Consider the following 12,531-nt stretch of genomic DNA (forward strand, 5'->3'; position numbering starts at 1 on the left):
CGAGACTTAAACTTTTGAAAAAACACACGCTTCAAGTCTTCTTTGGGATGTATGTGTAGTTACACGGATCTGTAAAGACATTTGAAAATATATACACGTGGCCAGGTGCGGTAGCTCACTCCTGTAATCCCAGCACTTTGGGAGGCCGAGGTGGGCGGATCACATGAGGTCAGGAGTTCTAGACCAGCCTGGCCAACATGATGGAACCTTGTCTCTACTAAAAATACAAAAAATTATCCGGGCATGGTGGCGGACGCCTGTAATCCCAGCTCCTGGGGAAGCTGAGGCAGGAGAATCACTTGAACCCGGGAGGTGGAGCCGAGATCGCGCCACTGCACTCCAGCCTGGGCGACAAAGTGAGACTCCATCTCAAAAAAAAAAAAAATATATATATATATATGTATATATACACACACGTTTATCATGTCTCCTTTTGAGGAGACTGGATAAACAGTGGTTGCCTCTGGGGAAGTTGAAAGAGGGGTGCATGGGGGGATGGGAGACATCTGATACCCCCTTATACTGCTTGAGGTATGTGTGTTTGTATTTGTTTTGTTATTATTTCACCTCAGGTGTACACAATCAATTATTGGTACATGAGGCATTATTACTGGCCTATTGTTAGCCTACACTTGCCTACATTTTTTAGGCTGCTTGCTTGTACCTCTGTTTATTATGATATAATAAGTACTAGGGAACCTACTGCCCCAGAGTAGGACCTTAACCACAACCTACATCTCTCTTTATATGGCCTCCTGATATCCCCTCCCCTCCTCTGCCCTACAACTGAAGAATCATCAGCCTGACTCCTACAGATCTCATTCATTTGCTTTTTCTCTTTAGCAAGTTTTATTGTACCTACATGTATTCCTTAAAAAAACCAATTTTAATATTTAAAGAATATAAAAAGGTATGTAATCTTCCAAGAATAACTTTTTTCACTTAATATTATTTTGCTAAGATCATCCAAATTGCTGTCATTGTTTATTGGTTTTGACTGCTCTGTAAATATTCCACTGTGTGAAAATGCCAGTTTCTTCACCTACTCTCCTGTTGATGGGCACTTGGGCCTTTGCCAGGTCTCTGCCATTGTGAACAGTGCTGCTATGATCTTTCTAAAAAGTGTCAGAGTTTCTCATGAGTGAATGTGTATCTGGGGGTGGTATAAGAGATAATGCCAAAATGATTGTATTAACTTACACTTCCCCAGCAAGGTATAAGAAATAACATAGGTCAGGCTCAGTGGCTCATGCCTGTAGTTCTGGCACTTTGGGAAACTGAGGTTTGTGGATCACTTGAGCTCAGGACTTTGAGAGCAGCCTGGGTGACATGGCAAAACTCTGTTTCTACAAAAAATATACAAAAATTAGCTGGGCGGGTGACACACACCTGTGCTCCCAGCTACTCCGGAAACTGAGGCAGGAGGAAGCTGACCCTTGGAGGCTGAGGCAGTGAGCCATGGTTGTGCCACGGCACTCCAGCCTGGGCAACAGAGTAAGAACCTGTCTTGAAAACAAACAAACAAAACCCAAAATGTGAAGCCCATTCTTTCGCACACTCAGGGATTATAAAATGTCTTGATTTTTGCCAACTATATTGATATAAAATGGGATCTCGGTATAGTCTTGACTTGCATTTTCCATGTAGGTATAATTGCAGCCAAAAACAAAGTGAAAATGATAAATGTGTTCCACAAATATAATGACAACTGATTAGTCTTATTTTCGAAAAAAAATTGTTTTTACTCTTTTGCAAAACATCCAATCAGAGTTCTAGTCCTAAATTAAGTTTATTACTTTTTTTTTTTTCTTTTGAGATGAAGTTTCACTCTTGTTGCCCAGGCTGGAGTGCAATGGCACGATCTCAGCTCACTGCAACCTCCACCTCCTGGGTTCAAGCAATTTTCCTTTCTTAGCTTCCCGAGTAGCTGGGATTACAGACAGCCACCACCACGCCCGACAAATTTTTTTTTATTTTTAGTAGAGATGGGTTTTCACCATGTCGGCCAGGCTGGTCTTGAACCCTGGCCTCAAGCAATCCACCTGCCTCGGCCTTCCAAAGTGCTGGGATTACAGATGTGAGCCACTGTGCCTGGCCATCATGTTTGGTTTTAATGGCTTTATTTCAAGGCTCAAAATTGAAAATCTGAAAAAAACAAAACAAAATAAACACACACACACACACACACACACACACACACACACAGGTTCTACAGATATAAATGAAAGCAAAGTATCATTGGCCATGCGTAATCAGTCATGAGTCTCCTCTTTCAGTCACATTTGCCTATTACACAGGTTGACTATTCTGTTCAAATCCAGCTAGAAAATTTTCATCTTCCCTCATAATCAGGAGCTTCTGCAAATTAAAGTGAAGAAGACACATTACTATATTGTACCTGGAACAAATGGATGTCAAACCCAGGGAAGCTCTTTTTTTAGAAGATTTTTTTTTCTTTGAGACGGAGTCTCGCTTTGTCGCCCAGGCTGGAGTGCAGTGGCACGGTCTTGGCTCATGATCTTGGCTCACTGCAAGCTCCGCCTCCCGAGTTCATGCAATTCTCCTGCCTCAGCCTCCCGAGTAGCTGGGACTATAGGCGCCCACCACCACGCCCGGCTAATTTTTTGTATTTTTAGTAGAGACGGGGTTTCACCATATTAGCAAGGATGGTCTTGATCTCCTGACCTCGTGATCTGCCCGCCTCGGCCTCCCAAAGTGCTGGGATTACAGGTGTGAGCCACCGTGCCTGGCCAGAAGATGTTTAAACAGGCTACAAAAATCTGTTGCTGGCTGAGTGCGATGGCTCATGCTAAACCCCAGAATTTGGGAGGCCAAGGCAGGTGGATCACCTGAGGTCAGGAGTTCAAGACCAGCTTGGCCAACATGTTGAAACCCCATCTCTACTAAAAATAAATAAAAATTAGCTGGGTGTGGTGGCACACGCCTGTAATCCTAGCCACATGGGAGGCTGAGGCTGGAGAATCGCTTGAACCCAGGAGACGGAGGTTGCAGTGAGCCGAGATCGTGCCACTGTACTCCAGCCTGGGCGACACAGTGAAATTCCACTTCAAAAAAAAAAGAAAAAAATTTGTTGCTAACTTTAAACACGTTATTTAAATGTGAGGTTCTTATAGGCGACAACTTTTCATTGTTTTCAGCAACAATATCACATAACAAGGGAATCATGGCCAAACATGATTTAAAAGTACTTTCTGCATGGGATGTTTCTGTTGAAAACTAGTTACTTCTTCATTCTTCATATATTGCCTTTGTCCTGATTTTTTTTTTCCACTTAACTGAAACAATGAAACTTTAATTGAATCCAAACTACACCGGTCAAAGACCTGGGCCGTACACTCCTCACTCTTCTCTATAACACCAATTCCTTCTGAGGGGTCATTTCACCAGCCACCTGAGAAGTGCTCCAGCTATCCCCACACCAGCTAGAGGCATCCTAAGCATGGCCACATCAGCATCAACGTCCAGGCATACTCAGAGCTCAGAATTGTAGGTTAGTACCACTTTTCCCACCACCCCCTTATATTTCACAAAGGACTCACAGCCAGCAGGTTAACTCTCCCCTCCTCACGCCTACCAAACCCTGGAAAACCACAGAGAGCCTTTTTACAGCTCCTCTTTCTCGGCCCCCTTCTTCTGGAAGGCAGTTAGGATGTTTAAGCTCTTCTGGAGCTCCTCCTTCTTCCCGTCACTCAACTTGTTCTCAATCAGCCTGGCGATCCATGTCACGTCTATGCTGGGAAGTCCTCCACTTGGTCTAAGATCTTCCCCGTGATCTTCAGGTATTGCTCCGCCCAGTTCTTCTCAGTCTCCTTCACACTTGAGAGGTGGTCCTGCCGCTGCTTCAAGAGGGCCTAGCGGACCTCCATGCCAGAGGCCCTGATGAACTCCTGGCCAGGGCGTCGTATGCAGCAGGCCACCAGGCCACCTGGCATAGCTAGGTAGACCCCTTGCCCCTTCAGCCAGCGCTGGATGGCTCCAACCTTAACTGCCCCAGTACATGGGACTGGGTTCTCAAAGTCCCCCTCCCGGGAGAGGTAGAAGACTGGGTAGCTCTCTTTGTGCAGCTTGTATTTCTCACTCGGCTCCATGTTCAGCTTGTCACCATAATCTGAGATCCCCACCTCTGCCACCAAGAGATCATCGCTGGAAGCCGAGTTTTCAGCAAGACGCCTGAACTCATCCTGCTTCTCACCGTAGCGGTACTGGGTGTTGACCTTCACCAAGACGAACCTGCTTTTGGGAATGACCTTGCAGAACGTGACCGTATCCAGGGGAAGGGTGCCCTTGGTGTGCAGGCCGCTGCCGCCATGCGGAGCGGAGAGGAGCAGGAAGCCCAGGAGAAGGGGAAGCAGCGGGGAGAGAGACGCGGAGCGGGGCACAGCGGCAGCCATATAGCCGGGTTCCGCGACGGGGAGGTGGGGAAGCCGTAGTGGAAAACGCCCCGAGTCAGCGGTCAATTTTTTTGTTTTTTTTGAAACGGAGTTTCGCTCTTGTTGCCCAGGCTGGAGTGCAATGGCGCGATCTCGGCTCATCGCAACCTCCGCCTCCCGGGTTCAAGCGATTCTCCTGCCTCAGGCCTCCCGAGTAGCTGGGATTATAGGCATGAGCCACCACGCCCGGCTAATTTTGTATTTTTGTAGAGATGGGTTTCTCCATGTTGGTCAGGCTGGTCTTGAACTCTCAACCTCAGGTGATCTGCCTGCTTCGGCCTCCCAAAATGCAGGGATTACAGGCGTGAGCCACCTCGCCCAGCCTGCGATTTTTTTTTTTTTAATAGTTGTTAGGTAATCCCTTTTGTTCACATCGAAAGTTAATAAATTTTCAAACGTTGTTTTGTAGAAGAAAAATGGAGAATATCTGTAATTCTCACAACTCTTTAAGTATTTTGCCAAGAGATAAAGAGCATACTTCTGAATTATACAACAGATTCTCCTGGTCACTCTACCTCTCTTTACAAACATCATAAAGATGCCAGAGGCAGGATAATGTAGTAACTAAAAGCACAGTTTAGAGCCAACCTGAGTTAGAATCCTGGCTCTGGCCGGGTGCGGTGGCTCACACCTGTAATCCCAGCACTTTAGGAGGCCCAGGTGGGTGGATCACCTGAGGTCAGAAGTTTGAGACCAGCCTGGACAACGTGGTGAAACCCCATCTCTACTAAAAATACAAAAAATTAGCTGGGCGTGGTGGTGGGCACCTGTAATTCAGCTACTCAGGAGGCTGAGGCATGAGAATCGCTTGAACCCAGGAGGCAGAGGTTGCAGTGAGCCAAAATCACGCCACTGCACTCCAGCCTGGGCAACAGAGCAAGACTCCATCTCCAAAAAAAAAAAAAAAAACAAAAAAAACCCAAGAATCCCAGCTCCTGGCTCCGTTCACATCCCACCCGTGTGATCTCAAGAAAGCTGTTCTGTGTCCCATTTTTCTCATTAATAAAATGGCAATACCAAGGGTAGCTTGAGGATTAGTGAATTTATATATGTAAACAGGTACAGAACAACATCTAGTACATAGATACTACTCTAAGTATTAATAGTTATTTATGATAATGGGGTAAGAGTTATAGTTATCTATGAAAGTAGCACTCATCTGTAATCGGTTATTCCACTTAACTAGGCACAGTTACTGTTTCACATGGAAATATATTTGAAGCAAACAAGCATGTGTGACTTTACTCAACTCTTCTGAGTTGCAGAATTCCCATGCTTTCATAGTTTCAATCCATACATTAAATGAGGAAAGCTTACTCTTCTTTTTAAAGAGAAAGAGACAAAAACAAAGTATCAATACAATGTTGTTTCTGATTGTCCTAGGCCTCTGGGGATGTGGGCACACTGGTTGTGTTCTCCTTCCTTTTTTTTTTTTTTCTTTGTTGGGACAGTCTTTCTCTGTTACCCAGGCTGGAGTGCAGTGGCGTGATCTTGGCTCATTGCAGTCTCAACTTCCAGGTCTCAAGCGATCCTCCCATCTTAGCCTCCTGAGTGGCTGGGACTACAGGCACATGCCACCATACCCAGGCTAATTTTTGTATTTTTTTTTGTAGAGAATGTGTTTCACCATGTTGCCCAGGCTGGTCTTGAACTCCTGGGCTCAAGTGATCCTCCCACCTCAGCCTCCCAAAGTACTGGGATTATAGGCACGAGCCGCTGTGCCTGGCTGGGTTCTCCTTCCTAAGCATCCTCATTAAACTTGTATCATTAATACTACCATTCTCTACTATGAATACCAGAATGAACAAATAAATGTTTATCCAGGCACAAATGATTCCCCAAAGAGGTGAAAAACTAGACAGGAGGCCAGGCGCGGTAGCTCACACCTGTAATCCCAGCACTTTGGGAGGCCGAGGCAGGCGGATCATGAGGTCAAGAGATCCAGACCATCCTGGCTAACATGGTGAAACCCCGTTTCTACTAAAAATACAAAAAATTAGCCGGGCGTGGTGGCGGGCACCTGTAGTCCCAGCTACTTGGGAAGTTGAGGCAGGAGAATGACGTGAACCCGGGAGGGGGAGCTTGCAGTGAGCTGAGAATGCGCCACTGCTCTCCAGCCTGGGCGACAGAGCAAGACTCTGCCTCAAAAAAAAAAAAGAAAGAAAAAAAACTAGACAGGAACAAATCTTATTTATTGATTATTACCCTTGCCAGGAATTCTTTTTTTGGGACCGAGTCTCGCTCTGGTGCCCGGGCTAGGGTGCACTGGCACGATCTCGGCTCACTGCATCCTTTGTCTCCTGGGTTCAATCCATTCTCCTGTCCCAGCCTCCCAAGTAGCTGAGATTACAAGGCGCCCGCCACCATACCTGGCTTTTTTTTTTTCTTTCATTTTTAGGAGAGACAGGGTTTTACCATGTTGGCCAGGCTGGTCTCGAACTCCTGAACTCAGGTGATCCACCTGCCTCGGCCTCCCAAAGTGCTGGGATTATAGGCATGAGCCACCATTAGTTCATTTGATAACAATTCTTTGAGCCCACTTTATTGCCTGGCTCTGCTCTAGGTGCTGGAGATAGAGTGATAAAGACAGACAAGGTCCAGAAGCGATTCAGAGAAGTAACCAGAGGATGTACAAGGTCACTTTAGAGGGCAATAGGTGCTATGATCAAAATATTGTGGTAGTGTGATCAGGAGTGACTGGGTGGTAGTGGCGGTAGTGGTGGGTAGCTCAAAGGCTAGAAGTGACCTTTGAGCTAAAACACGAATGTAATAGCCAGTCATGGAAAGGACCAGGGAGACAGCGTTCCCGGGGGAGGGAGGAGCAACAGCAAAGACTCTTTTAAGAGACCAACTTTGGTATGTTTGAAGCAAACTAAGGAGATTCAGGGACTAGGTAGCTCCCAGATAAGAAAAATATGATATGTAAAAATTTGAAAAAAAATGTTCAAGGTCACTTATGATTAAAGAAATTTTAGTTCAAGTAAATGGAAACACTGGTTTTCACCTGTCCCGATAGAAAAGATTAAACACACACACATGCTGAGCGTGAGCCAGCTATTCCATGCCTATGCTGTATTTTTCAAACTCACTGTGCAGAGAAGTCACCTGGGGATCTTGTTAAAATGCAGATTCTGATGCCAGTGTGTCTCAAAATGTAACATGTATACAGATCACCTGGGGACCTTGTTAAAAGTCAGATTCTGATTTCAGTGCTTCTCAAACTTTAATGTACAGATGAATCACCCAGGGACCTTGTTAAATGCAGATTCGGGGCAACAAACATGGAAGGGGTGTTCAATCTTACTAATTATAAGGGAATGGCTAGTAAAGCCCATTCCCACTGTTCTTTTCACCTATCAGATCAATAAAAATTAAAAACACTCAGAACGTCTACTGTTAGGAAGAGCACAGGGAAATTGGTTTTCTAATGCATTGCTAGTGAGAGCATGAATGTTTATAGCCACTTTCGAGGGCAATTTGGCATTATGTTTTTAAAAATGTCCTGCCAATCTATCAAGTCTGCTTTCCATCTTTTCTCCTCCAGAGAAACATTCGCACAGGTGTACAAGGGCGAACGTCCAAGAATGTTTGTTGCAAGTCATTGTTGTAGCAAAAAAAAATGAAGAAACATCCTCAATGTCCAACAATAGGCAAGTGGCTACATTAAACTGAGGTTTAGCCAGATCATGAAATACCAGGCCAGGCTGGGCGCGGTGGCTCACGCCTGTAATCCTAGCACTTTGGGAGGCCGAGGCGGGCGGATCACAAGGTCAGGAGATCGAGACCATCCTGGCTAACACTGTGAAACCCCGTCTCTACTAAAAATACAAAAAAAAAAAATTAGCCGGGCGTAGTGGCGGGCGCCTGTAGTCCCAGCTACTGGGAGGTTGAGGCAGGAGAATGGCGTGAACCCGGGAGGCGGAGCTTGCAGTGAGCCGAGATCGCTGCCACTGCACTCCAGCCTGGGCGACAGAGTGAGACTCCGTCTCCAAAAAAAAAAAAAAAAAGAAATACCAGGCTGGATTTATGAATACAAGCATGCCTAGAGCTCTAAGATATATTGGATTAAAGAAAAAAAAGCAAGGCCCACATAGATATATAGATCTAAACACATATTCCAATCTATACATATTTTCAATGGTGAAATATATATTCACATAAATCCAGTGAAAAAAGTACTGGAAGAATACATGCTCGCTACAGCTTTTTTTTTTTTTTTTTTTTTTTTTTTTGGAGACAGGGTCTCACTCTGTCGCCCAGGCTGGAGTGCTGTGGCATCATCATGGCCCACTGAAACCCTGACTTCCCAGGCTCCAGTGATGCTCAAGCTTCAGCCACCCGAGTAGCTGGGACTACAGGCACATGCTATCACACCTGGGTAATTTTTTTATTTTTAGTGGAGACAGGGTTTCACCATGTTGGCCAGGCCGGTCTTGAATTCCTGGGCTCAAGTGATTCGCCCACTTTGGCCTCCCAAAGTGCTGGGATTACAGGTGTGAGACACGGAACCCAGCCTGTACTGGCTACATCTTAAGCAAGGAAAGGGGAGAAGTTTGGAGGAAGGAAGATTGGAGAACCTAAATTTCTTTCTCTCTCTCTCTCTCTCTCTGTGTGTGAACATTATGCATAGTAATATTTCTTTCTCTTTTTCAGATGGAGTTTCGCTCTTGCTGCCCAGGCTGGAATGCAATGGTGCGATCTTGGCTCACGGCAGCCTCCACCTCCCGGATTTAAGCAATTCTCCTGCTTCAGCCTCCCAAGTAGCTGGGATTACAGGCATGTGCCACCATGCCCGGCTAATTTTGTATTTTTAGTAGAGACAGGGTTTCTCCATGTTGGTCAGGCTGGTCTCAAACTCTCGACCTCAGGTGATCTGCCCACCTCGGCCTCCCAAAGTGCTGGGATTATAGGCGTGAGCCATGGTGCCAGGCCAATATTTCTTTTTTCTTTCTTTCTTTTTTTTTTTTTTTGAGATGGAGTCTCGCTCTGTCACCCAGGCTGGAGTGCAATGGTGCAATCTCGGCTCACTGTAACCTCCACCTCCCAGGTTCCAGCGATTCTCCTGCCTCAGCCTCCTGAGTAGCTGGGATTACAGGCATGTATCACCACGCCTGGCTTATCTTTGTATTTTTAGTAGAGACGGGGTTTCCCCATGTTGGCCAGGCTGGTCTCGAACTCCTGACCTCAGATGATCCGCTTGCCTCGGCCTCCCAAAGTGTTGGGATTACAGGCGTGAGCCACCGTGCCTGGCCATATTTCTTTTTTTTTAAAGAAAATAAGGAATGTATTCATATACTGCTTTATAGTTAAGAATTAACTAAAATAAATAATGATATCATACTTTCATACAATAGAATTCTATTAAACTATAAAAAATAATGCATTTCTATGTGCATTCATATGGAATATTTTTTATGATATATTAAGTGAAACATCCAAAAGACAAAGTGTACAAATTATGTTGTTAGGCATATGTGTACATACACATATATACACATACACATATATACACATATGCCCAATAGCATAATTTGCATTATGCATAATATGTATAACATAATTTGTATAACATCATCTCTATATACATTTTAACATGAGGCTGGGTGCAGTGGCTCACGCCTGTAATCCCAGCACTTTGGGAGGCTGAGGTGGGCAGATCACCTGAGGTCAAGAGATCGAGACCATCCTGGCCAACATGGTGAAACCCTGCCTCTACTAAAAATACAAAAATTAGCTGGGCATGGTGGTGCAGGCCAGTAGTCCCAGCTGCTCAGGAGGCTGAGGCAGAAGAATCTCTTGAACCTGGGAGGCAGAGAGGTTGCAGTGAGCTGAAATTGTGCCATTGCACTCCAGCCTGGTGACAAAGCAAGACTCTGTCACACACACACACACAAATTAAGAATGTTGTAGCTGTTAGCATTCTTGCTTGCACTGCTTTCCTGATTCACGTGTGAAAGTTTCTCTACGTCTGGAACCTGTATTTAACAAGATCCTCAGGTGATTCTTCTGTCGTTTAAAATGATTTGCTGAAATCAGAATGGGCTTTTAATAAGGTCCCCAGGTGATCCATATACATATTACCTTTGAGACACACTGGCATCAGAATCTGCATTTTAAAAAGATCCCCAGGTGGGCTGGGCATAGTGGCTCACACCTGTAGTCTCAGCACTTTGGAGGCCGAGGCGGGACGATTACCTGAGGTCAGGACTTTGCGATCTGCCTGCCCAACATGGTGAAACCTCATCTCTACTAAAAACTAAAAAATCAACTAGGCATCGTGGTGGGCACCTGTAATCCCAGCTACTCGGGAGGCTGAGGCAGGAGAATCACTTGAACCCAGGAGGTGGAGGTTGCGGTGAGCTGAGATCACGTCATTGCACTCCAGCCTGGGCGACAGAGCAAAACTCTGTCTCGAAACAAAAAAACAAAACAAAACAAAACAAAAAAACAAACAGAAGATTCCCATGTGACTTCTTCTATGAACAGTAAGTTTGAGAAGCGCAGCACAGGCGTGGATCAGCTGGGCCATAGAATAGGTCTGCATTCAACTTGCCTAGAAATGCCAAGCTATACATTCCCATCATCATAAATTACATTTTATTATTATTATTCTTTTTGAGATGGGGCCTTGCTCTGGTTGCTCTGTCACTCAGGCTGGAGTACAGTGGTGCGATCACAGCTCACTGCAGTCTCAACCTCCCAGCCTTAAGCCATCCTTCTGCCTCAGCTTCCTGTGTAGCTGGGACTACAAGTGCACACCACAGCACCCAGCATTTTGTTTTGTTTTGTTTTGGGAGAGACAAGGTCTCACTACATTGCCCAGGCTGGTCTCAAACTCCAGGGCTCAAGCAATCCTCCTGCCCAGACCTCCCAAAATGCTGGGATTACAGGCGTGAGGCACCATGCCTGGACTACATTATTTTTTAAATGAAAAAGTAACTAGTTAAGTTACTAGTGCACAATCTTAGTTGAAAAGGGAAATAACTCCTCTACAAATCTTAGCTTCTTCCTCCTCTTTCCCCTCTGCTCCCACACCCCACCTACCCCTTCAGGGCTTAAAATTTGAAATGAAATGTTGGTGCAGGAGGATTCTGTTTGGGCAACAATGTGGATCCAGGTCTTTATTTATAGAGAAAACAAACAGCCTCTAATTCACCTGCCGGCCCCTACTGGTTTGAAAGTTCCTGAGCTGTAGCAGATGTTCTTCAAGAATAAGAATTCTAAGCTTCCAGACTCCAGGGCAGGGTGTGGCAGGCCTGGAGTGGTCAGTGTCTTGCCTACTCCTGAGAAGAATGAATTCCCCATCCTTTGTGGCAAGAGTGAAATCACACCAATTGCTGTTTTCAGGTTCCACTAGTGTCTCCTTATCTTATGCCACAGTCGGCCTGCCTGACATTTTCTACTAGGGCATGTCCTAAAGCTATTCATTTGTTTAACAAACATTAATTGGGTTGCCACTGGGGGCAAGGCTTTGCTAACCTCTAGGAATACGAAAGCAATTCTTTAAAAGAGTCACAGAGCAATCAGGAGGATAAATAAGTAAACAGCTATAGTACAGTGTGATAAATATGTGATAAAGGTTCTCACAGAGTGGGCAGGTAAAGCTTCCTCAAAGAGGTGGATTTGTAGCCCTGGCTGTGTAGGATGAGATCTTGGGCAGGTAAAGAAGTGAAGTAGGTTGGGTGCAGTGGCTCGTGCCTGTAATGCCAACACATTGGGAGGCCAAAGTGAATGGATTGCTTCTGGCCAGGAGTTAGAGGCTGGCTGGGGCAACATAGTGAAACCCCATCTCTACAAAAAATACAGTAATTGCCCGGGTGTGGTGGCTCACGCCTGTAATCCCAGCACTTTGGGAGGCCGAGGCGGGCGGATCACGAGGTCAGGAGATTGAGACCATCCTGGCTAAAATGGCGAAACCCCGTCTCTACTAAAAATACAAAATATTAGCCGGGCGTGGTGGCGGGTGCCTGTAGTCCCAGCTACTCCGGAGGCTGAGGCAGGAGAATGGTGTGAACCCAGGAGGCGGAGCTTGCAGTGAGCCGAGATCGAGCCACTGCACTCCAGCCTGGGCGACAGAGTG

General features: G+C 45.7%; 2 protein-coding genes across 3 annotated transcripts in view; both read right to left on the bottom strand.

Annotated features, from left to right (window-relative positions):
• The window catches only part of ZFP64 (ZFP64 zinc finger protein), a 115,483-nt gene that overhangs the window by 23,913 nt on the left and 79,039 nt on the right, over positions 1 to 12,531 (bottom strand). The gene's annotated exons all lie outside the window — the stretch shown is intronic.
• Positions 3,193 to 4,420, bottom strand: ERP29 (endoplasmic reticulum protein 29). The gene is given in 2 exon segments (XM_024239009.3): positions 3,193 to 3,752; positions 3,755 to 4,420. Coding segments are annotated over 2 exon segments (786 nt in total). The 5' UTR covers positions 4,413 to 4,420; the 3' UTR covers positions 3,193 to 3,624.

This window comes from Pongo abelii, chromosome 21 (genome assembly GCF_028885655.2).
Source record: "Pongo abelii isolate AG06213 chromosome 21, NHGRI_mPonAbe1-v2.0_pri, whole genome shotgun sequence".
Lineage (NCBI taxonomy): Eukaryota > Metazoa > Chordata > Mammalia > Primates > Hominidae > Pongo > Pongo abelii.